The sequence below is a fragment of the Anomaloglossus baeobatrachus genome, chromosome 5 (assembly GCF_048569485.1).
Source record: "Anomaloglossus baeobatrachus isolate aAnoBae1 chromosome 5, aAnoBae1.hap1, whole genome shotgun sequence".
Classification (NCBI taxonomy): Eukaryota; Metazoa; Chordata; class Amphibia; order Anura; family Aromobatidae; genus Anomaloglossus; species Anomaloglossus baeobatrachus.
In genome coordinates this window covers 588619989-588646383 of record NC_134357.1, presented here as the reverse complement: position 1 = coordinate 588646383, position 26395 = coordinate 588619989, and the positions used below count along the sequence as shown (strand labels likewise).

The following is a 26395-nucleotide window of genomic DNA, read 5'->3' as shown; positions in this document are numbered from 1 at the left end:
TGTGGAGAAACAATTAATCCCTTTAGGGCAACCAATCAGATGATCCCTTTCATTTTCTAACTTTGGTAAAATGGAAGCTGGAATGGGATTGGTTGTTGTGGAGAACCAATTAATCCCTTGTTATTGCTAAAGGCAACCAATCAGATGATCAGTTTTATTTTCTGATTCAGACTGGGACATGAAAGTTGGAATCTGATTGGTTGCTAAGGGCATCTCTTCTTGCCTGGCTACCAAAAGTAACCAATCAATTCAGTTCTCTCATTTCTAGCGAAGATCTAATTGGTTTCTGGAGAGTACCAATTAATCCCTTTTGTCAGAGACAACCAATCAGATCATCCCACTTATTGTCTCTCTAAAACTGGGAAAAGTAAGCTGGAATCTGATTGGTTGCTCTAGGAAACCAATTAATCCCTTTAGGGCAACCAATCAGATGATCCCTTTCATTTTCTAACTCAGACTGGGAAAATGGAAGCTGGAACCGGATTGGTTACTTTGGGTAGCCAAACAAGAAGAGATGCCCCTAGCAACCAAATACGTTCTTTCATTCGCTAGCTAAAATCTGATTGGCTGCTGGAGAGAATCAATTAATTCCTTTTATCATGGGGCAACTAATTAGATCATCCCTCTTATTGTCTAAAACTGAGAAAATGGAAGCTGAAATCTGATTGGTTGCTCTAAAGGGATAAATTGGGTCTCCACAGCAACCAATCAGATGATCCCTTTCATTTTCTAACTTAGACAGGGAAAATGGAAGCTGGAATGGGATTGGTTACTTTGGGTAGCCAAGCAAGAAGAGATGCCCCTAGCAACCAATCAAATAAGTTCTTTCATTTTCTAGCTAAATATCTGATTGGCTGCTGGAGAGTACCAATTAATCCCTTGTGTCTCGGGCAACCAATCAGATCATCCCTCTTATTGTCTCTCTAAAAATGAGAAACTGAAAGCTGGAATCTGATTGGTTGCTGTGGAGAACCAACTAATCTCTTTAGGACGTCCAATCAGATGATCCCTTTCATTTTGTAACTCAGACTGGGAAAATGAAAGTTGGAATCGGATTGGTTACTTTGGGTAGCCAAGCAAGTAGAGATGCCCCTAGCAACCAATTTACTCTAGTTGGTTGCTAGTGGCAAATAAAGAGATAAATGGAAAATTAGGGGCTCTACAATTATGGTCTGGCGAGTCTTCTGACATTCAGCAGCCATGGCGACCAGCATGTCCGGGCCCCTCTTGAGAGAGGCGTCATTTTCAGCTGGACACGAGGCCTACGCGGTGATGACGACCTCCATCTTTCTCAGTATAACCCTCATCATCTCTGGAGCTGCCGCCGCTCCTGTCACGAGCCATTATTGTACCGCCATCTGCTGAGAAATGCGCTATCTCCTGGAGAGCCGCCATTATTATTGAGGGGGGATGGATGGCAATGAATCGACTCTTCAGGGGAGGGGGTGCACTTACTTATAATCACGCTTCAGATCATTTGCTAAATAACTTTGGAACTAATAAGCTTTAACCCTTCTCAGTATTTCCTGCAGATTAAGCGGCCGTCCACCAGATATGGAGCCTTCAGGAGAAAGGGATCTGAAGGGTTAATAAATCAATATGAATTAGTGCAGCTGGGGGGGCCGCGATTGTAAAGGGTGTAATTACAGAAGATGGGTGAGGGGGCGGCCGCGTTACCACCATCTCGAGAATATAATTACCCAACCGCCCACCGGTGACAGCAGCGGCCGGCCCTCCGTGTGTGTGAATTCGGGGGGCCGCCGACTATAGAAGTACGAAGCATCACCTCAGAGAGCGGATAGGGGCGAGGGGAAATCAGCAGATGAGTGTGGGGTGAGGGGAGGTCGTCACGATGTTTTGTAAGACATGAGGAGGAGATGGATGGGAGAAAGGAGGCAAAGAGGAGGCCGGGGCTCTGAAGATGAAGGGAACAAGGAGGAGGTCGGGGCTCTGAAGATGAAGGGAACAAGGAGGAGGTCGGGGGTCTGAAGACAGAGGGGACGACAAGGAAGCCGGGGCCTGCAAATGGAGGGGACGAGGCTGGGGTTTACAGATGAAAGGATGAGGAGGATGCCAGAGGTCTGAAGACTGATGAGGATGAGGAAGCGGCCAATGGTCTAAAGATGGAGGGGACAAGGAGAAGACTGGGCGTTTGAAGACGGAGTTGACGAGGAAGGGACTGGGGGTCTGAAGATGAAGCCAGGGTCTACAAATTGATGGGGAGGAGGCCAAGGGTCTGAAGCTGAAGGGGACAAGGAGGAGGCCAGGGGTCTGAAGGCTGATGGCAATGAGGAGTAGGCCAGGGGTCTGTAGGATGAAACGGACGATGAGTAGGCCAGGGGTCTGTAGGATGAAGGGGACAAGGAATAGGCCTGGGGTCTGTAGGATGAAGGGGACGAGGAATAGGCAGGGGTCTGTAGGATGAAGGGGACGAGGAGTAGGCCAGGGGTCTGTAGGATGAAGGGGACGAGGAGTAGGCCAGGGGTCTGTAAGATGAAGGGGACGAGGAGTAGGCCAGGGGTCTGTAAGATGAAGGGGACGAGGAGTAGGCCAGGGGTCTGTAAGATGAAGGGGACGAGGAGTAGGCCAGGGGTCTGTAGGATGAAGGGGACGAGGAGTAGGCCAGGGGTCTGTAGGATGAAGGGGACGAGGGGTAGGCCAGGGGTCTGTAGGATGAAGGGGACGAGGGGTAGGCCAGGGGTCGGGGAGGAAGCCAGGTCTGAAGATGAAAAGGGACAAGGAGCAGCGCAGGGGTCTGAAGATGAAGGAAAGAGAGGAGGAGGCCAGGGGTCTGAAGATGGAGGTGAAGGGGAGGAGACTAGGGTTCTGGAGATGGAGGAAATGGAAAGGCGGGGCGCGACTGATGCCGGCGGCTTTGATAGCCGGATGGGTCTGAGGTCCCATACTGACCTGCGTCTATCACCAAAACCCCTGACCAATGGGAACCCAAGCAACAAAACTGGACCCTGCAGTGATGGAAGATGGCAGCCTGGTCACTATGCTACCTCCCTATACTCAGTACAGCCCCCCTTCCTGGTGGCGGGACCCCCACTGCCCCCCACATTTTCAGGACAGAGCCCGGTGGAGCGCGGATCTCTTACGAGAGTCTCACATAACTTTTGTTTTCCACCATCTGCAGAACGTGACCTCCGCGCGTCCTCGGGGGAAATCGAACCGACGTCCAAGTGCAAAGTGGTTAATTGTCCCAGAAAGCGAGGAATATTGGAAGCAGCTGCAGACGATTACAGCCGCGACACGCAAATATAATGAGCAAAGCGTGAAAACTACAACAGCCGAGAGCGCGACCGAGAGGAGGGGCCTCAATCACCGCCCACCGAGCGCCACCGCTCATCACTGCTCCGAAAGCTGCAACCTCTACACACTGCTGCTATTATTGGGGACATTGCCTATAGGGGCCTATAGATGCGGGGAAGGATCTGTCCCAGTGTGCCTATGGATGTGGGGAAGGATCGGTCTCAGCGTGCCTATAGATACAGGAGGAGGATCGGTCCCAGCGTGCCTACAGATACAGGGGGGAGGATCGGTCCCAGCGTGCCTATGGATGTGGGGAAGGATCGGTCCCAGCGTGCCTATAGATACAGGGGGAGGATCGGTCCCAGCGTGCCTATGGATGTTGCGGGAGCATCGGTCCCAGCGTACCTATGGATGTAGGGGCAGGATTGGTCCCAGCGTGCCTACAGATGTAGGGGCAGGATTGGTCCCAACATGCCTACAGATACAGGGGGAGGATCCGTCCCAGCGTGTCTACAGGTGTGGGGGGGGGGGGGGGGGAATCGGTCACAGCATGCCTACGGATACAGGAGGAGGATCAGTGCCAGCGTGCCTACAGATGTGGCGGGAGCATTAGTCCCAGCGTGCCTACAGATGTAGGGGCCGGATTGGTCTTGGCGTGCCTACAGATGGGATCGATCCTCCCTCACTTCACAGGTTGCCTACAAATGTAGGGAAGGATCCGTCCCAGCGTGCCTACAGATGTGGGGGGAGGATCAGGAAGGATCCGTCCCAGCGTGCCTACGGACGCGGGGGAAAGATCCGTCCCGGCGTGCCTACGGACGCGGAGAAGCATCCGTCCCGGCGTGCCTACGGACGCGGAGAAGGATCCATCCCGGCGTGCCTACGGACGCAGAGAAGGATCCATCCAGGCGTGCCTAAGGATGCGGAGAAGGATCCGTCCCAGCGTGCCTACAGATGTGGGGGGGGGGGGGGTGTAATCGATCCCAGCGTGCCCTATGGATATGGGGGGGGCTGGGACCCCCATAGCGCAGCACAACTAGCAGCGCCAGACTCCATTGCTCCCTCCGCTCCGCCTGGAATTTGCTTTTCCCGTCCTGGCCCCGGACCAAGTTCTATCTTAGGGAACTATTTCCATGTAAATAACATGGCACTGGTGCATGCTGGGACGGCACTTAAAGGGACAGTGCGATCAATAAACGAGCAGTCATGCCGCACCTAAATATTCCGGATTATCGGACTTTCTCCTATGCAGGACGCCCCCAGTGTACAATGCCGGGAAGCAGGACGTCGAGCGCCGCTGGAAAAACGGCTGCACAGAAAGCAGCGAAGGTTCTCTACACGACTCTCCCTGCGCCGCCCCTTTAAGTCCCAGATTTTATTCCGTGGCTGCTGGGAGCCGAGTGACAGCTCCGGAGCGGTGACGACCGGCTAATTATTCCGTGTCAGCGCCCGCTCTTCAGAAAATCGCTCTTTGTGCCAATGTGGAAGGAACAGCGGTAGGTGGGCGAGCGGCACCGAACGTGCAAGCTCACAAATCACTCCACTGGCAGCTGCCGACGCTTAAAGGGGCACGGCTCCGAAAAACGCAGCCAACTGGAACGGAACCTCAGCGGGCTGCCCGAAAGAACCGGAAAAATCGGCCGGTCCGGAGGTCGGAGGGTCGGGGCGACAACCCTGGTGAGAGCTGTGACGGCGCCAAAAATGATCGAGCTGCATCAAGTGAAAACTGGCAGCAAGAGCAGAAATCACCCAGATCCCCCTGTCGGCACTGCAATCCTCCACTGCTGAGATCTTCCAGACGTGGAGGAACGTGAACCGAGCGCTGATAGTGAGGTGTAAACACCGCGCCGCCGGCCAAGATCCGGATGATCTGCACTCGGCCGGCCAAAGTGGTCCGCCCGTGCCAAGGACTGAGTGTGGAGGGAGGCGTGCGTGCGAGGGGACGGCTGCCAGGACCGCAGAGAACACCGACATCACCACCAAGGGTTAACACCGAGAGCTCCGAGCCGCCCGCACCCACTCATGTTCCACCTGCAATAGTGAGAGGGGAGAATGGAGACACTTATTCTATGCACAGCTCCCACAGCCGAGCGTGGGCCAAGAGCAGGGGCGCCCTAACACCCTCCGCGGGGCCAAGAGCAGGGGCGCCCCGACACCCTCCGCGGGGCCAAGAGCAGGGGCGCCCTAACAACCTCCGCGGGGCCAAGAGCAGGGGCGCCCCGACACCCTCCGCGGGGCCAAGAGCAGGGGCGCCCCGACACCCGCAGCGGGGCCAAGAGCAGGGGCGCCCCGACACCCGCAGCGGGGCCAAGAGCAGGAGCGCCCCAACACCCTCCGCGGGGCCAAGAGCAGGGGCGCCCCGACACCCTCCGCGGGGCCAAGAGCAGGGGCGCCCCGACACCCTCCGCGGGGCCAAGAGCAGGGGCGCCCCGACACCCTCCGCGGGGCCAAGAGCAGGGGCGCCCCAACACCCTCCGCGGGGCCAAGAGCAGGCGCCCCAACACCCTCCGCGGGGCCAAGAGCAGGGGCGCCCCAACACCCGCAGCGGGGCCAAGAGCAGGCACCCCGACGCCCGCAGCGAGGCCAAGAGCAGGCACCCCGACGCCCTCCGCGGGGCCAGGAGCAGGCACCCCGACGCCCTCCGCGGGGCCAGGAGCAGGCACCCCGACGCCCTCCGCGGGGCCAAGAGCAGGGGTGCTCCAACGGCCTCAACGGGGCCAAGTGAACGCACCCCGACGCCCTATGCGGGGCCAAGAGCAGGGGCGCCCCGACACCCGCAGCGGGGCCAAGAGCAGCCACCCCGACGCCCTCCGCAGGGTCAAGAGCAGGCGCCCCGACGCCCTCCGCAGGGTCAAGAGCAGGCGCCCCGACGCCCTCCGCGGGGTCAAGAGCAGGCGCCCCGACGCCCTCCGCGGGGCCCAGAGAGCGCGCCCCGACGCCCTCCACGGCGGGGCCCAGGGAGCGCGCCCCGACGCCCTCCACGGCGGGGCCCAGGGAGCGCGCCACCAGCCATCCACGGCTGGGCCAAGGGAGCGCGCCACCAGCCACCCACGGCTGGGCCAAGGGAGCGCGCCACCAGCCACCCACGGCTGGGCCAAGGGAGCGCGCCACCAGCCACCCACAGCGGGGCCAAGGGAGCGCGCCACCAGCCACCCACAGCGGGGCCAAGGGAGCGCGCCACCAGCCACCCACGGCTGGGCCAAGGGAGCGCGCCACCAGCCACCCACGGCTGGGCCAAGGGAGCGCGCCACCAGCCACCCACAGCGGGGCCAAGGGAGCGCGCCACCAGCCACCCACAGCGGGGCCAAGGGAGCGCGCCACCAGCCACCCACAGCGGGGCCAAGGGAGCGCGCCACCAGCCACCCACAGCGGGGCCAAGGGAGCGCGCCACCAGCCACCCACAGCGGGGCCAAGGGAGCGCGCCACCAGCCACCCACAGCGGGGCCAAGGGAGCGCGCCACCAGCCACCCACAGCGGGGCCAAGGGAGCGCGCCACCAGCCACCCACAGCGGGGCCAAGGGAGCGCGCCACCAGCCACCCACAGCGGGGCCAAGGGAGCGCGCCACCAGCCACCCACAGCGGGGCCAAGGGAGCACGCCACCAGCCACCCACAGCGGGGCCAAGGGAGCGCGCCACCAGCCACCCACAGCGGGGCCAAGGGAGCGCGCCACCAGCCACCCACAGCGAGGCCAAGGGAGCGCGCCACCAGCCACCCACAGCGAGGCCAAGGGAGCGCGCCACCAGCCACCCACAGCGAGGCCAAGGGAGCGCGCCACCAGCCACCCACAGCGAGGCCAAGGGAGCGCGCCACCAGCCACCCACAGCGAGGCCAAGGGAGCGCGCCACCAGCCACCCACAGCGAGGCCAAGGGAGCGCGCCACCAGCCACCCACAGCGAGGCCAAGGGAGCGCGCCACCAGCCACCCACAGCGAGGCCAAGGGAGCGCGCCACCAGCCACCCACAGCGAGGCCAAGGGAGCGCGCCACCAGCCACCCACAGCGAGGCCAAGGGAGCGCGCCACCAGCCACCCACAGCGAGGCCAAGGGAGCGCGCCACCAGCCACCCACAGCGAGGCCAAGGGAGCGCGCCACCAGCCACCCACAGCGGGGCCAAGGGAGCGCGTCACCAGCCACCCACAGCGGGACCAAGAGGAGAAAGTGGCGATGACGTCCTCCACGGGGCCAAAAGGAGACAACGACGTCCTACGCGGGGCCAACAGGAGGTGCAGTGCAAAGCGCAGCCTGGACCACACAAATCCGTCTGCTCCGGGAATTAACATTATCCTCCCACTAAAGAGAACATTCTCCAGCTCCAGAATACCTGGGATCTGTGGTTCTCTGGATGATACATCTTTCTAGAACAGCGCCCCCATACGAACAGGCCGTGTCTGGTATTGCAGCCAAATAAAGAGAAGAGCTGCAATATTGGGCCACAGCCCGTGGACCGGATGAGAGGAGAGCAGCAAAGTTTTTATTATTATGGACAAGTCCTTCAAGAATTAGTGACTTCCCGTTTCCTCCTCGCACATTTCCTGCCTCTCGGCTTCTCTCCTTCCGTTTCCCATTTCCCCCGATTTGCAGCACCAGGTCGTCCTCGCGTGTTGTCCTCTGTCCCGGGGGGAAGGGTTGTACGGTGAGGACGCGGCACCAGATCGTCCTCGTGTGTCGTCCTCTGTGCTGGGGGTTTGTACGGTGAGGACGCGGCACCAGATCGTCCTCTCGTGTTGTCCTCTGTTCTCGGGGGTTTGTACGGTGAGGACGCGGCACCAGATCGTCCTCGCGTGTTGTCCTCTGTCCTCGGAGGTTTGTACGGTGAGGACGCGGCACCAGATCGTCCTCTCGTGTTGTCCTCTGTTCTCGGGGGTTTGTACGGTGAGGACGTGGCACCAGATCGTCCTCTCGTGTTGTCATCTGTTCTCGGAGGTTTGTACGGTGAGGACGCGGCACCAGATCGTCCTCTCGTGTTGTCCTCTGTCCCCGGAGGTTTGTACGGTGAGGACGCGGCACCAGACCATCCTCAGGTGTTGTCCTCTGTCCCGTAGGTTTGTTACAATGTATCAGCGCAGAGAAAACAGGTCCAACATACAACAGGGTCTCTATATTGAAAAGCCTAGAAGAAGGGACCCCAAATTTAAGTGTTTAGTACCTGACGTCCTCCAGCCGGTGGGGTCACTGATGGTACAATCCTGGAGGACCTCTTTAATTCTAACCGGCTGTTAGGAGCATTGGGGAAATCTCATGAAATATGCACAATCCTGAATATTCCCACGGGTCTGGCGGCGGCGGCGTGTCCCAGCAAGAAGCGCTGCGCGGAGGGAGATGGCGAGAGGCATCATCCAGTCTGGAGAACCGGCAGAACAGGTTGTGCGGGAGCCGGGATCCTGCGCCGATCAGGTCTGCGCTCCACAAGATGGGAAACCGAGAACGCGCCTACTGGTGGGCAAGGTGAACTCACCACACGACGGCCACGCGGGAACCGGAGGAAGGCCCCACGGGGCGGCCACCCGGGAACCGGAGGAAGGCCCCACGGGGCGGCCACCCGGGAACCGGAGGAAGGCCCCACGGGGCGGCCACCCGGGAACCGGAGGAAGGCCCCACGGGGCGGCCACCCGGGAACCGGAGGAAGGCCCCACGGGGCGGCCACCCGGGAACCGGAGGAAGGCCCCACGGGGCGGCCACCCGGGAACCGGAGGAAGGCCCCACGGGGCGGCCACCCGGGAACCGGAGGAAGGCCCCACGGGGCGGCCACCCGGGAACCGGAGGAAGGCCCCACGGGGCGGCCACCCGGGAACCGGAGGAAGGCCCCACGGGGCGGCCACCCGGGAACCGGAGGAAGGCCCCACGGGGCGGCCACCCGGGAACCGGAGGAAGGCCTCACGGGGCGGCCACCCGGGAACCGGAGGAAGGCCTCACGGGGCGGCCACCCGGGAACCGGAGGAAGGCCCCACGGGGCGGCCACCCGGGAACCGGAGGAAGGCCCCACGAGGCGGCCACCCGGGAACCGGAGGAAGGCCCCACGAGGCGGCCACCCGGGAACCGGAGGAAGGCCCCACGAGGCGGCCACCCGGGAACCGGAGGAAGGCCCCACGAGGCGGCCACGCGGGAACCGGAGGAAGGCCCCACGAGGCGGCCACGCGGGAACCGGAGGAAGGCCCCACGAGGCGGCCACGCGGGAACCGGAGGAAGGCCCCACGAGGCGGCCACGCGGGAACCGGAGGAAGGCCCCACGAGGCGGCCACGCGGGAACCGGAGGAAGGCCCCACGAGGCGCCCACGCGGGAACCGGAGGAAGGCCCCACGAGGCGCCCACGCGGGAACCGGAGGAAGGCCCCACGAGGCGCCCACGCGGGAACCGGAGGAAGGCCCCACGAGGCGCCCACGCGGGAACCGGAGGAAGGCCCCACGAGGCGCCCACGCGGGAACCGGAGGAAGGCCCCACGAGAAGCCCACGCGGGAACCGGAGGAAGGCCCCACGAGAAGCCCACGCGGGAACCAGAGGAAGGCCCCACGAGAAGCCCACGCGGGAACCAGAGGAAGGCCCACGACACGGCCACCCGGGAACCGGAGGAAGCCCCACGACACGGCCACCCGGGAACCGGAGGCCACCTGGGAACCGCAGGAAGCACCACGAGATGGCCACCTGGGAACTGGAGGAAGCCACGCGGCACACCTTCCCCCTATTCAACAGAGGGAGGTACATAGTGTCACACAACCTCCAGTAACATAATAAGCTACGTGGCACCATCCCACAAACCCCCCCCCAACACAATAAGTCACGCAGCGCCTCCCACCCCCCGCAGCACTGGAGCCTCACGGTGCCCCCATCAATAATAAGAGTCGCACAACACCCGGTGAGTGATGGCAGAGATTGGCAGTCCCTGGGGCTTCTCAGCAGCATGCTGTAACCACAGCTCCTTTGTAAGTCCCTTGCTCGGTCCCATCATTGCTGCGGGTCCTCGGCCCGGATCAGACAGATTTCTGACATTACACAGTGTCCTGAGCCCGACAAATGTAGAACTAGGTCACCAAAATATCCGTGACGCACCTGTCCTCAATAAGGGATATCCTTAATCCTGCTGTGCGAGAAAGTTCTGAGGAATGATGATGACTGCGCGGCTCCCCGGCACCGTCTTATAGGATTACACCACGGTCCTGAATGAACCGGCGCATAACAAAAATAATCCAATGCCAGAAGATCGAGAAGGCACCGGATGATTGGGCGGACCCTGGTGGATCACCGGTGGCCACAGCTCCAGCCGGAGACGCCGGGGGGTGTAGTCTGGCTAATACATATGCTAATATCACATGACTGTACAGGAATGGGGATCACCGGCAGCCGACCGCACCTCAGGGTGTCGTCCTAAACGGGCGGGAAAGTTACCGCAGCTCCGGGGAAGCGAGAAAAGTAGGGAAGCGCGAAAACCACAACAATAGTAAAAGTAACATCACAGACCGGATCCATCAGTAACAAACCGCCATCACCGGCCGAGTAATAATACCGCCGAGAAGACACCAATCATATGATAATACCACCCCCTGTATACGTAACCGCTACACCCCGACCCCGTATGTTCCCGCACACGGGGGCGCACTGCTTACCCATGTTGTACCCATACGGGGACTCGGTGGCGCCGTCCTGCAGACTCGCCAGGATCTCCCCTTTCCCCACATCGCTGTCCCCCACCAGCAGGAACTTCAGCAGGAAGTCGTAGGCTTTGGCCGGGCTGGCCCGGTGGCTCATCCTCCCTCCTCCGTCCTCACACTCCGCACTTCGGGGCTCCTCAGCCCATCCTGAGAAGCGGCAGATGGAGGGTCACACGGAGGCAGCGGACCACGGGAGAGGCATGTCCAGAGTCCGGGGAAGTCTGAGGACGGGACACAGAGGATGAGGAGGAGAGGAAGCAACAGAGCAGCCTGACCGCTGTGCAGGAGAGCAACACACCGACACCGAGACACACACACACCGACACCGAGACACACACACACACACACCGACACCAAGACACACACACACCGACACCGAGACACACACACACACACACCGGCACCGAGACACACACACACACACCGACACCGCCACACACACACCGACACCGCCACACACACACCGACACCGCCACACACACACCGACACCGCCACACACACACCGACACCGCCACACACACACACCGACACCGCCACACACACACACCGACACCGCCACACACACACACCGACACCGCCACACACACACACCGACACCGCCACACACACACACCGACACCGCCACACACACACACCGACACCGCCACACACACACACCGACACCGCCACACACACACACCGACACCGCCACACACACACACCGACACCGCCACACACACACACCGACACCGCCACACACACACCGACACCGCCACACACCGACACCGCCACACACACACACCGACACCGCCACACACACACACCGACACACACACACACCGACACCGCCACACACACACACCGACACTGCCACACACACCGGATGAGGAGAAGAGGAAGCAACAGAGCAGCCTGACTGCTGTGCAGGAGAAGAACACACCGACACTGCCACACACACCCCGACACTGCCACACACACACTGAGACACACCCCGACACTGCCACACACACACCCCGACAGAGACACCGACACAGAGACACACACACACCGAAACACACACCGAAACACACACCGCCACAGACACTGCCACACACACCGACACTGCCACACACACCGACACTGCCACACACACCGACACTGCCACACACACCGACACTGCCACACACACCGACACTGCCACACACACCGACACTGCCACACACACCGACACTGCCACACACACCGACACTGCCACACACACCGACACTGCCACACACACCGACACTGCCACACACACCTACAGAGACACACACACCTACAGAGACACACCAACACTGCCACACACACCTACAGAGACACACTGACACTGCCACACACACCTACAGAGACACACTGACACTGCCACACACACCCCTACAGAGACACACTGACACTGCCACACACCCCTACAGAGACACACTGACACTGCCACACACCCCTACAGAGACACACTGACACTGCCACACACCCCTACAGAGACACACTGCCACACACACCTACAGAGACACACTGCCACACACACCTACAGAGATACACTGCCACACACACCGACACTGCCACACACACCGACACTGCCACACACACCTACAGAGACACACACACCTACAGAGACACACCAACACTGCCACACACACCTACAGAGACACACTGACACTGCCACACACACCTACAGAGACACACTGACACTGCCACACACACCCCTACAGAGACACACTGACACTGCCACACACCCCTACAGAGACACACTGCCACTGCCACACACCCCTACAGAGACACACTGCCACACACACCTACAGAGACACACTGCCACACACACCTACAGAGACACACTGACACTGCCACACACACCTACAGAGACACACTGACACTGCCACACACACCTACAGAGACACACTGCCACACACACCTACAGAGATACACTGCCACACACACCTACAGAGATACACTGCCACACACACCTACAGAGATACACTGCCACACACACCTACAGAGACACACTGCCACACACACCTACAGAGATACACTGCCACACACACCTACAGAGACACACTGACACTGCCACACACACCTACAGAGACACACTGACACTGCCACACACCCCTACAGAGACACACTGATGTATATAACCCCTCCAATCACCTATGATCCCGTCCGTGTGTGTATACTCCCTCCATATATCTATATAACACACAGAGGGTCACAGTACACACACATATAGACAGGACACATACATACACACATACACACATACACACATACACACATACATACATACATACATACATACATACATACATACATACACAGGCCCTCCGCCGTCCCCGTCCCCGTCCCCGCTCCCGCACACACCGCTCACCTCTCCCGTCTCCTGCAGGCGCCGTTCTGCCAGACGTGGAGAAGGCTTCTCAGCCTGACAGCTCGCGGTCCCGCCTATCCCGCCTCTAATTGGCCAGATGGACAGTTGCTATGGGATCAGTCTCACGCTACTGGCTGATATCCCCGTCCATCACTATGTGGGCGGAGCTTTTCCTACTCTTCAGTTCGCCTCCAGGTAAGGGAAAAAGGAGGCGTTACCAGGAAAAGTGATGGGCGGGAGGTGGGAGGGGCCTCCGTTGTTTACAAACGCGCGTTGAACTCTTGGCGCATGCTCAGTAGATGACTGTTAGTGAACCGCACATTGTGCCAGAATATCAGCTGTCATCATCCACAGACCCGCACCATGACATCACTGCCCTATGTACAAGACATACAGGGAATAGCATGTATCCTCCACCCCTAACTGTTCCTGTCCCCCCGAGCCCTCCTCTATAGATGTCCCCTGTCCCCCCTGATCCCACCTCTATATATGTCCCCTGTCCCCCCGAGCCCTCCTCTATATATGTCTCCTGACCCCCCCGAGCCCTCCTCTATATATGTCCCCAATCCCCCTGATCCCCCCTCTATATATGTCCCCTGTCCCCCTGATCCCTCTTCTATATATGTCCCCTGTCCTCCTGAGCCCTCCTCTATATATGTCTCCTCACCCCCCTGATCCCTCCTCTATATATGTCTCCTGTCCCCCTGATCCCTCCTCTATATATGTCCCCTGTCCTCCTGAGCCCTCCTCTATATATGTCTCCTCACCCCCCTGATCCCTCCTCTATATATGTCTCCTGTCCCCCTGATCCCTCCTCTATATATGTCCCCTGTCCCCCCTGATCCCTCTTCTATATATGTCCCCTGTCCTCCTGAGCCCTCCTCTATATATGTCTCCTCTCCCCCCTGATCCCTCCTCTATATATGTCTCCTGTCCCCCCGAGCCCTCCTCTATATATGTCCCCTGTCCCCCCGAGCCCTCCTCTATATATGTCCCCTGTCCCCCCTGATCCCTCCTCTATATATGTCCCCTGTCCCCCCTGATCCCTCCTCTATATATGTCTCCTCTCCCCCCTGATCCCTCCTCTATATATGTCTCCTGCCCCCCCTGATCCCTCCTCTATATATGTCTCCTCTCCCCCCTGATCCCTCCTCTATATAAGTCCCCTGTCCCCCCTGATCCCTCCTCTATATATGTCTCCTCTCCCCCCTGATCCCTCCTCTATATATGTCTCCTGTCCCCCCGAGCCCTCCTCTATATATGTCTCCTGTCCCCCCTGATCCCTCCTCTATATATGTCTCCTGTCCCCCCTGATCCCTCCTCTATATATGTCTCCTCTCCCCCCTGATCCCTCCTCTATATATGTCTCCTCTCCCCCCTAATCCCTCCTCTATATATGTCTCCTGTCCCCCCCGAGCCCTCCTCTATATATGTCTCCTCTCCCCCCTGATCCGTCCTCTATATATGTCTCCTGTCCCCCTGATCCCTCCTCTATATATGTCCCCTGTCCCCCCGAGCCCTCCTCTATATATGTCCCCTGTCCCCCCTAATCCCTCCTCTATATATGTCCCCTGTCCCCCCAAGCCCTCCTCTATATATGTCCCCTGTCCCCCCTGATCCCTCCTCTATTTATGTCTCCTGTCCCCCCTGATCCCTCCTCTATATATGTCTCCTGTCTCTCTGATCCCTCCTCTATATATGGCTCCTCTCCCCCCTGATCCCTCCTCTATATATGTCCCCTGTCCCCCCTGATCCCTCCTCTATATATGTCTCCTCTCCCCCTGATCCCTCCTCTATATATGTCTCCTCTCCCCCTGATCCCTCCTTTATATATGTCTCCTGTCCCCCCTGATCCCTTCTCTATATATGTCTCCTCTCCCCCCTAATCCCTCCTCTATATATGTCTCCTCTCCCCCCTGATCCCTCCTATATATATGTCCCCTGTCCCCCCTGATCCCTCCTCTATATATGTCTCCTCTCCCCCTGATCCCTCTTCTATATATGTCTCCTGTCCCCCTGATCCCCCCTTTATATATGTCTCCTGTCCCCCTGATCCCTCCTTTATATATGGCTCCTCTCCCCCTGATCCCTCTTCTATATATGTCTCCTCTCCCCCCTGATCCCTCCTCTATATATGTCTCCTCTCCCTCTGATCCCTCCTCTATATATGTCTCCTGCCCCCCCTGATCCCTCCTCTATATATGTCTCCTCTCCCCCTGATCCCTCCTCTATATATGTCTCCTGCCCCCCCTGATCCCTCCTCTATATATGTCTCCTCTCCCCCCTGATCCCTCCTCTATATAAGTCCCCTGTCCCCCCTGATCCCTCCTCTATATATGTCTCCTCTCCCCCCTGATCCCTCCTCTATATATGTCTCCTGTCCCCCCGAGCCCTCCTCTATATATGTCTCCTGTCCCCCCTGATCCCTCCTCTATATATGTCTCCTGTCCCCCCTGATCCCTCCTCTATATATGTCTCCTCTCCCCCCTGATCCCTCCTCTATATATGTCTCCTCTCCCCCCTAATCCCTCCTCTATATATGTCTCCTGTCCCCCCCGAGCCCTCCTCTATATATGTCTCCTCTCCCCCCTGATCCGTCCTCTATATATGTCTCCTGTCCCCCTGATCCCTCCTCTATATATGTCCCCTGTCCCCCCGAGCCCTCCTCTATATATGTCCCCTGTCCCCCCTAATCCCTCCTCTATATATGTCCCCTGTCCCCCCAAGCCCTCCTCTATATATGTCCCCTGTCCCCCCTGATCCCTCCTCTATTTATGTCTCCTGTCCCCCCTGATCCCTCCTCTATATATGTCTCCTGTCTCTCTGATCCCTCCTCTATATATGGCTCCTCTCCCCCCTGATCCCTCCTCTATATATGTCCCCTGTCCCCCCTGATCCCTCCTCTATATATGTCTCCTCTCCCCCTGATCCCTCCTCTATATATGTCTCCTCTCCCCCTGATCCCTCCTTTATATATGTCTCCTGTCCCCCCTGATCCCTTCTCTATATATGTCTCCTCTCCCCCCTAATCCCTCCTCTATATATGTCTCCTCTCCCCCCTGATCCCTCCTATATATATGTCCCCTGTCCCCCCTGATCCCTCCTCTATATATGTCTCCTCTCCCCCTGATCCCTCTTCTATATATGTCTCCTGTCCCCCTGATCCCCCCTTTATATATGTCTCCTGTCCCCCTGATCCCTCCTTTATATATGGCTCCTCTCCCCCTGATCCCTCTTCTATATATGTCTCCTCTCCCCCCTGATCCCTCCTCTATATATGTCTCCTCTCCCTCTGATCCCTCCTCTATATATGTCTCCTGTCCCCCTAATCCCTCCTTTATATATGGCTCCTCTCCCCCTGATCCCACCTCTATATATGTCCCCTATCTCCCCTGATCCCTCCTCTATATATGTCCCCTGTCCCCTCCTCTATATATGTCCCCTGTCCCCCCGAGCCCTCCTCTATATATGTCTCCTGTCCCCCCATGATCCCTCCTCTATATATGTCTCCTCTCCCCCCTGATTCCTCCTCTATATATGTCCCCTGTCCCCCTGATCCCTCCTCTATATATGTCTCCTCTTCCCCTGATCCCTCCTCTATATATGTCTCCTCTCCCCCCTGATCCCTCCTCTATATATGTCTCCTCTCCACTCTGATCCATCCTCTATATATGTCTCCTCTCCCCCCTGATCCCTCCTCTATATATATCTCCTCTCCCCTCTGATCCCTCCTCTATATATGTCCCCTGTCCCCTGATCCCTCCTCTATATATGTCTCTTCTCCCCCCTGATCCCTCCTCTATATATGTCTCCTCTCCCCTCTGATCCCTCCTCTATATATGTCCCCTGTCCCCTGATCCCTCCTCTATATATGTCTCCTCTCCCCCCTGATCCCTCCTCTATATATGTCTCCTCTCCCCTCTGATCCCTCCTCTATATATGTCTCCTGTCCCCCCTGATCCCTCCTCTATATATATCTCCTCTCCCCTCTGATCCCTCCTCTATATATGTCCCCTGTCCCCCCTGATCCCTCCTCTATATATGTCTCCTCTCCCCCCTGATCCCTCCTCTATATATGTCTCCTCTCCCCCCTGATCCCTCCTCTATATATATCTCCTCTCCCCTCTGATCCCTCCTCTATATATGTCCCCTGTCCCCTGATCCCTCCTCTATATATGTCTCCTCTCCCCCCTGATCCCTCCTCTATATATGCCTCCCCACAGCAGGACGCTGCCTCCTCCATGTGTGACAGTGGGCAGGGTGTTTTCAGGGTGATGAGCAATGTTGGTTTTCCTCCAGGATTGCCCTGTATTTAATTCCATCCATCTTCCCATCACCTGTGACCAGCTTCCCTGCCCCTGCTGAAGAAAAGCCTCCCCACAGTAGGATGCAGCCTCCACCATGTGTGATGGTGGGGATGGTGTTTTCAGTGTGATGTGCAGTGTTGGTTTTCCTCCACGACTGCCTTGTATTTAGCTCCATCCATCTTCCCATCACCTGTGACCAGCTTCCCTGCCCCTGCTGGAGAAAAGCCTCCCCACAGTAGGATGCAGCCTCCACCATGTGTGACAGTGGGGAGAGTGTTTTCGGTGATGTACAGTGTTGGTTTTTCTCCAGGATTGCCCTGTATTTCTCTCCATCCATCTTCCCATCACCTCTGACCAGCCCTGCCCTGCTGAAGAAAAACCTCCCCACAGTAGGATGCAGCCTCCACCATGTGTGATAGTGGGGATGGTGTTTTCAGGGTGATGTACATTGTTGGTTTTTCTCCAGGATTGCCCTGTATTTAGTTCCATACATCTTTCCATCACCTCTGATCAGCTTCCCTGCCCCTGCTGGAGAAAAGCCTCCCTACAACAGGATGCGGCCTCCTCAATGTGTGACAGTGGGGAGGGTGTTTTCGGGGTGATATACAGTGTTGGTTTTCCTCCAGGATTGCACTGTATTTAATTCCATCCATCTTCCCGTCACCTGTGACCAGCTTCCTTGCCTCTGCTGAAGAAAAGCCTCCCCACAGCAGGACGCAGCCTCCACCATGTATGACTGTGGGGAGGGAAGGTGTTTTCACGATGATTTACACTGTTAATTTCACATTTAAAGTTCTCCTAAGTCAATGGGTCCTTGGAAAAATATCGGATCCCTCTCGTGTGGGAAAGATAACGGGGTATGAATACTTGTGGACCCCCTGATCCCTCCTCTATATATATCTCCTCTCCCCTCTGATCCCTCCTCTATATATGTCCCCTGTCCCCTGATCCCTCCTCTATATATGTCCCCTGTCACCCCTGATCCCTCCTCTATATATGTCTCCTGTCCCCTCTGATCCCTCCTCTATATATATCTCCTCTCCCCTCTGATCCATCCTCTATATATGTCCCCTGTCCCCCCTGATCCCTCCTCTATATATGTCTCCTGTCCCCCTGATCCCTCCTCTATTTATGTATCCTCTCCCCCTGATCCCTCCTCTATTTATGTCTCCTGTCCTCCTGATCCCTCCTCTATTTATGTCTACTGCCCCCCTAATCCCTCCTCTATATTCATTGCTTTGAATAAGTATTCATACCCTGTGAACTTCTCTACATTTTTTTCACGTTACACCCGTGCTATAGGGATTTTCTTTGATACCAACACTAAGTACAAGTATTTGTGAAGCGTAAATGATTCCTTCATTTCTAAACATTATAAACATATAACGCTGAATATTGTAGTGTGCATTAGTATTCAACCCCCGGAGTCAGTATTTTGTAGGACCACCTTTCTCTGTCTTGCATTAGTATTCAACCCCCGGAGTCAGTACTTTGTAAGACCACCTTTCTCTGTCTTGCATTAGTATTCACCCCCAGGAGTCAGTACTTTGTAGGACCACCTTTCTCTGTCTTGCATTAGTATTCACCCCCGGATTCAGTACTTTGTAGGACCACCTTTCCCCTGTCTTGCATTAGTATTCACCCCCAGGAGTCAGTACTTTGTAGGACCACCTTTCTCTGTCTTGCATTAGTATTCACCCCCAGAGTCAGTACTTTGTAGGACCACCTTTCTCTGTCTTGCATTAGTATTCACCCCCGGATTCAGTATTTTGTAGGACCACCTTTCTCTATCTTGCATTAGTATTCACCCCCGGAGTCAGTACTTTGTAGGACCACCTCTCTGTGTTTTGGGGGTCTCTCCAGCTTTGCACATGTAGAGGTGACATTTTCCTCTTCCCTCGGTCAGTGAGATTGGATGGAGACGTCTGTGATCGGGGATCTTCCCGTCTTCTCTCAGATCCTCGGTGGATTTCGGTCCTGACTGTGACTGGACTCTGATCTGACCCCTCCATTGTAGCTCTGCAGGATGGTGAGGGTGGTTGTCCTGCTGGAAGGTGAATCTACGCCCCGGTCTCAGGTCTTCTACAGCCTCTAACATGTTTCCCTTCAGGATTGTCCTGTATTTCTCTCCTTCCATCTTCCCATCACCTTTGACCAGCCCCTACCCCTGCTGGAGAAAAGCCGTCCCACAGTAGGATGCAGCCTCCACCATGTGTGATGGTGGGGATGGTGTTTTCAGGGTGATGTGCAGTGTTGGTTTTCCTCCAGGATTGCCCTGTATTTAATTCCATCCATCTTCCCATCACCTGTGACCAGCTTCCCTGCCCCTGCTGAAGAAAAGCCTCGCCACAGCAGGATGCTGCCTCCACCATGTGTGATGGTGGGGATGGTGTTTTCAGTGTGATGTGCAGTGTTGGTTTTCCTCCACGACTGCCTTGTATTTAGCTCCATCCATCTTCCCATCACCTGTGACCAGCTTCCCTGCCCCTGCTGGAGAAAAGCCTCCCCACAGTAGGATGCAGCCTCCACCATGTGTGATGGTGGGGATGGTGTTTTCAGTGTGATGTGCAGTGTTGGTTTTCCTCCACGACTGCCTTGTATTTAGCTCCATCCATCTTCCCATCACCTGTGACCAGCTTCCCTGCCCCTGCTGGAGAAAAGCCTCCCCACAGTAGGATGCAGCCTCCACCATGTGTGACAGTGGGGAGAGTGTTTTCGGTGATGTACAGTGTTGGTTTTTCTCCAGGATTGCCCTGTATTTCTCTCCATCCATCTTCCCATCACCTCTGACCAGCCCTGCCCTGCTGAAGAAAAACCTCCCCACAGTAGGATGCAGCCTCCACCATGTGTGATAGTGGGGATGGTGTTTTCAGGGTGATGTACATTGTTGGTTTTTCTCCAGGATTGCCCTGTATTTAGTTCCATACATCTTCCCATCACCTCTGATCAGCTTCCCTGCCCCTGCTGGAGAAAAGCCTCCCTACAACAGGATGCGGCCTCCTCAATGTGTGACAGTGGGGAGGGTGTTTTCTGGGTGATATACAGTGTTGGTTTTCCTCCAGGATTTCACTGTATTTAATTCCATCCATCTTCCCGTCACCTGTGACCAGCTTCCTTGCCTCTGCTGAAGAAAAGCCTCCCCACAGCAGGACGCAGCCTCCACCATGTATGACTGTGGGGAGGGAAGGTGTTTTCACGATGATTTACACTGTTAATTTCACATTTAAAGTTCTCCTAAGTCAATGGGTCCTTGGAAAAATATCGGATCCCTCTCGTGTGGGAAAGATAACGGGGTATGAATACTTGTGGACAACGCTGTAGATCTCCTGATATCTCCTCTATATACACCCCCCCCCACTCTCAGTGGTCATCCCCGGACTCACAAGGCCAGACTAATATTGTGTTAGCCAGCTGGCCGCACAGGTGGAGGGGGCACATTTTTGGCCTGTGTATTTGCGGGTGAGGGGGCGGCGATATTTTTAAGACTCTGTATCTTTAAATTGATCACATGATGGTGTCAATCAGAGGATGATCAGATATTTCTGTGCACGACGTTATTGGAGACCCCCGGGGACCCCCGACTGTCTGACCTCACTGTCTGGGTCACATTGCTCCAGCGCAGAGCTGCATACCACAAACGAGTATGGAAGACTATACAGGGACTCACACCCCGGACCCCCCAACACCGAGCTGTGGACCCCCGACACATACAATACAGCACCAGGCTCAGCCAGTATCACACAGGAGAGGATTAGAAACACAGCTCAGGCAGTATCACACAGGATAGGATTAGATACACAGCTCAGCCAGTATCACACAGGGGAGGATTAGATATACAGCTCAGCCAGTATCACACAGGGGAGGATTAGATACACAGCTCAGCAGAAAGTATCACACAGGAGAGGATTAGATACACAGCTCAGCAGACAGTATCACACAGGAGGATTAGATACACAGCTCAGCAGAAAGTATCACACAGGAGAGGATTAGATACACAGCTCAGCAGACAGTATCACACAGGAGAGGATTAGATACACGGCTCAGCAGACAGTATCACATAGGAGAGGATTAGATACACAGCTCAGCAGACAGTATCACACAGGATAGGATTAGATACACGGCTCAGCAGACAGTATCACACAGGAGAGGATTAGATACACGGCTCAGCAGACAGTATCACACAGGAGAGGATTAGATACACAGCTCAGCAGACAGTATCACACAGGAGAGGATTAGATACATGGCTCAGCAGACAGTATCACACAGGAGAGGATTAGATACATAGCTCAGCAGACAGTATCACACAGGAGAGGATTAGATACACAGCTCAGCAGACTATCACACAGGAGAGGATTAGATACACGGCTCAGCAGACAGTATCACACAGGAGAGGATTAGATACACGGCTCAGCAGACTATCACACAGGAGAGGACTAGATACACAGATCAGCAGACAATATCACACAGGAGAGGATTAGATACACAGCTCAGCAGACAGTATCACACAGGAGAGGATTAGATACACAGCTCAGCAGACAGTATCACACAGGAGAGGATTAGATACATGGCTCACCAGACAGTATCACACAGGATAGGATTAGATACACAGCTGTGCAGACAGTATCACACAGGAGAGGATTAGATACACAGCTCAGCAGACAGTATCACACAGGAGAGGATTAGATACACAGCTCAACAGACAGTATCACACAGGATAGGATTAGATACACAGCTCAGCAGACAGTATCACACAGGAGAGAATTAGATACACAGCTCAGCAGTCAGTATCACACAGGAGAGGATTAGATACACAGCTCAGCAGTCAGTATCACACAGGAGAGGATTAGATACACAGCTCTGCAGACAGTATCACACAGGAGAGGATTAGATACACAGCTCAGCAGACAGTATCACACAGGAGAGAATTATATACACAGCTCAGCAGACAGTATCACACAGGAGAGGATTAGATACACAGCTCAGCAGACTATCACACAGGAGAGGATTAGATACACGGCTCAGCAGACAGTATCACATAGGAGAGGATTAGATACACGGCTCAGCAGACAGTATCACGCTGGATAGGATTAGATGCACAGCTCAGCAGACAGTATCACACAGGAGAGGATTAGATACACAGCTCAGCAGACAGTATCACACAGGAGAGGATTAGATACACAGCTCAGCAGCCAGTATCACACATAGAGGATTAGATACACAGCTCAGCAAATAGTATCACACAGGGGAGGATTAGATACACAGCTCAGCAGACAGTATCACACATAGAGGATTAGATACACAGCTCAGCAAATAGTATCACACAGGGGAGGATTAGATACACAGCTCAGCAGACAGTATCACACATAGAGGATTAGATACACAGCTCAGCAGACAGTATCACACAGGAGAGGATTAGATACACAGCTCAGCATACAGTATCACACAGGAGAGGATTAGCAACACAGCTCAGCAGACTATCACACAGGAAAGGATTAGATACACAGCTCAGCAGACAGTATCACACATAGAGGATTAGATACACAGCTCAGCAAATAGTATCACACAGGGGAGGATTAGATACACAGCTCAGCAGACAGTATCACACATAGAGGATTAGATACACAGCTCAGCAGACAGTACCACACAGGAGAGGATTAGATACACAGCTCAGCATACAGTATCACACAGGAGAGGATTAGCAACACAGCTCAGCAGACTGTATCACACAGGAGAGGATTAGATACACAGCTCAGCAGACAGTATCACACATAGAGGATTAGATACACAGCTCAGCAGACAGTATCACACAGCAGAGGATTAGATACACAGCTCAGCAGACAGTATCACACAGGAGAGGATTAGATACACAGCTCAGCAGACAGTATCACACATAGAGGATTAGATACACAGCTCAGCAGACAGTATCACACAGGAGAGGATTAGATACACAGCTCAGCAGACAGTATCACACAGGAGAGGATTAGATACACAGCTCAGCAGACAGTATCACACAGGAGAGGATTAGATACACAGCTCAGCAGACAGTATCACACAGGAGTGGATTAGATACACAGCTCAGCAGACAGTATCACACAGGATAGGATTAGATACACAGCTCAGCAGACAGTATCACAGGAGAGGATAAGATACACGGCTCAGCAGACAGTATCACATAGGAGAGGATTAGATACACGGCTCAGCAGACAGTATCACGCAGGATAGGATTAGATACACAGCTCAGCAGACAGTATCACAGGAGAGGATTAGATACACAGCTCAGAAAACAGTATCACAGGAGAGGATTAGATACACGGCTCAGCAGACAGTATCACACAGGAGAGGATTAGATACACGGCTCAGCAGACAGTATCACACAGGAGAGGATTAGCAACACAGCTCAGCAGACAGTATCACACAGGAGAGGATTAGATACACAGCTCAGCAGCCAGTATCACACATAGAGGATTAGATACACAGCTCAGCAAATAGTATCACACAAGGGAGGATTAGATACACAGCTCAGCAGACAGTATCACACATAGAGGATTAGATACACTCAGCAGACAGTATTACACAGGAGAGGATTAGATACACAGCTCAGCAGACAGTATCACACAGGAAAGGATTAGATACACAGCTCAGCAGACAGTATCACACAGGAGAGGATTAGATACACAGCTCAGCAGATGGTATCACACAGAGGATTAGATACACAGCTCAGCAAATAGTATCACACAGGGGAGGATTAGATACACAGCTCAGCAGACAGTATCACACAGAGGATTAGATACACAGCTCAGCAGACAGTATCACACAGGAGAGGATTAGATACACAGCTCAGCATACAGTATCACACAGGAGAGGATTAGATACACAGCTCAGCATACAGTATCACACAGGAGAGGATTAGATACACAGCTCAGCAGACAGTATCACACAGGAGAGGATTAGATACACAGCTCAGCAGACTGTATCACACAGGAAAGGATTAGATACACAGCTCAGCAGACAGTATCACACAGAGGATTAGATACACAGCTCAGCAAATAGTATCACACAGGGGAGGATTAGATACACAGCTCAGCAGACAGTATCACACAGGAGAGGATTAGATACACAGCTCAGGAGACAGTATCACACAGGAGAGGATTAGATACACGGCTCAGCAGACAGTATCACACAGAGGATTAGATACACAGCTCAGCAGACAGTATCACACAGGAGAGGATTAGATACACAGCTCAGCAGACAGTATCACACATAGAGGATTAGATACACAGCTCAGCAGACAGTATCACACAGGAGAGGATTAGATACACAGCTCAGGAGACAGTATCACACAGGAGAGGATTAGATACACAGCTCAGCAGACAGTATCACACAGGAGAGGATTAGATACACAGCTCAGCAGACAGTATCACACAGGAGAGGATTAGATACACAGCTCAGCAGACAGTATCACACAGGAGAGGATTAGATACACAGCTCAGCAGACAGTATCACACAGGAGAGGATTAGATACACAGCTCAGGAGACAGTATCACACAGGAGAGGATTAGATACACAGCTCAGCAGACAGTATCACACAGGAGAGGATTAGATACAGGATTAGATACCCAGCCTCCTTACATGGGGTGGGTATATTTAGGCTCGGGTACCTCTGGTATCTGAGTCGGGGGTCCGCAGCTGTCACATTCCTGTGTCTCCTGTGATGAGTCCACAGATAATTTGGGGATAATGTGGAGGTCGCAGTTGTTGTCGCTAAATTCAGAAATATCTGTAATTAGCTTCTCCGAATCCCACAAGGAATGTGCCGGAAACATCCGGAGCCGTCCTCTGCCGCCCGTATCCCCCCGGGAAACAAGGAGCCCATAGCAACCAATCACAGCGCAGCTCTCATCTCACCACAGCCATTTACAAAGTGAAAGCTGCGCTGTGATTGGTTGCTATGGGCCCTTCCTCCCATTTAGTTTAATGAAGCTGTTTCTATAGGGAGGAAAAAACAAAAGCGCAAAAATGGGAAATCTCGTTCGGTGCTGAAGGGGTTAAGGGAACATGTGACCCAGTTAATGTGGCCCCGGGGGGGTGACTGCAGTGGGATGGGGGCCCTGGTGAGCCGAGGGGCTCCGATTTACCACATTGCATCTTTTTATGTCTATTCCGCCATCTAGTGGCTGAAACGTATACCGCACTGCAAATGGAGCAGTCAAATGCTTCCCACAGAGGATGCTGTCACCTAAATCCGGGCCCGAGCCCAAATTTCCCCTTGTGGGGGTCCCTGGTGAGGCGATGTGGGGGGGGTCACCATTTACAAAAGATGAGGAATTATGAATAGTGATGGGTCAATTTTTAAAACCCAGTGTGTTATCCCCCCAACTTTGATACCCAGCCATGAGAAACCCGACAGCTGGGGGCTGGTATTCTAAGGCTGGGGAGAACCATGGATATTGGGACCCCCCAGCCTAAAAACAGAAGCCCGCAGCTGCCCAATGTTGCCGCATCCATTAGATGTCACAATCCCAGCTGTTTACCCGGCTCAATCAGGGTAATAAAGGGTTAATCACAACTCACAGCTGCTACTAAGCTCTAAATTAGTAATGGGGGGAGTCTATAAGACCCCCCCCCCCATAACTAATCTGTAAACCAAAGGAAATAAACAAACACCCCCCCAAAAATACCTTTATTTGAAATATATTAAAAACTCCACCCCCTTCACCCCTTTATTAACCCCCAAAACACCCAGGTCTGATGTAATTCATGTAAGGTCTCACCACGATTCTAGCTCTGCTACATCTGAAGTGATGCGAGCATAGAACATGACTGCCCGCTGTGAGCTT

The 26395-nt window shown here is 55.0% G+C and overlaps 1 protein-coding gene across 1 annotated transcript in view; it reads right to left on the bottom strand.

Annotated features, from left to right (window-relative positions):
• RAB40B (RAB40B, member RAS oncogene family) overlaps positions 1 to 13330 on the bottom strand; it is a 28364-nt gene extending 15034 nt beyond the window's left edge. Inside the window, exons 1-2 of the mRNA XM_075351446.1 lie at positions 13252 to 13330; positions 10853 to 11118 (exon numbers count right to left, since the gene is read on the bottom strand). Of these exons, the coding sequence (XP_075207561.1) occupies positions 10853 to 10994 (142 nt within the window). The 5' untranslated portion in view covers positions 10995 to 11118; positions 13252 to 13330. The remainder of the gene's footprint in view (positions 1 to 10852; positions 11119 to 13251) is intronic.
• Positions 13331 to 26395: the final 13065 nt, after the last annotated feature.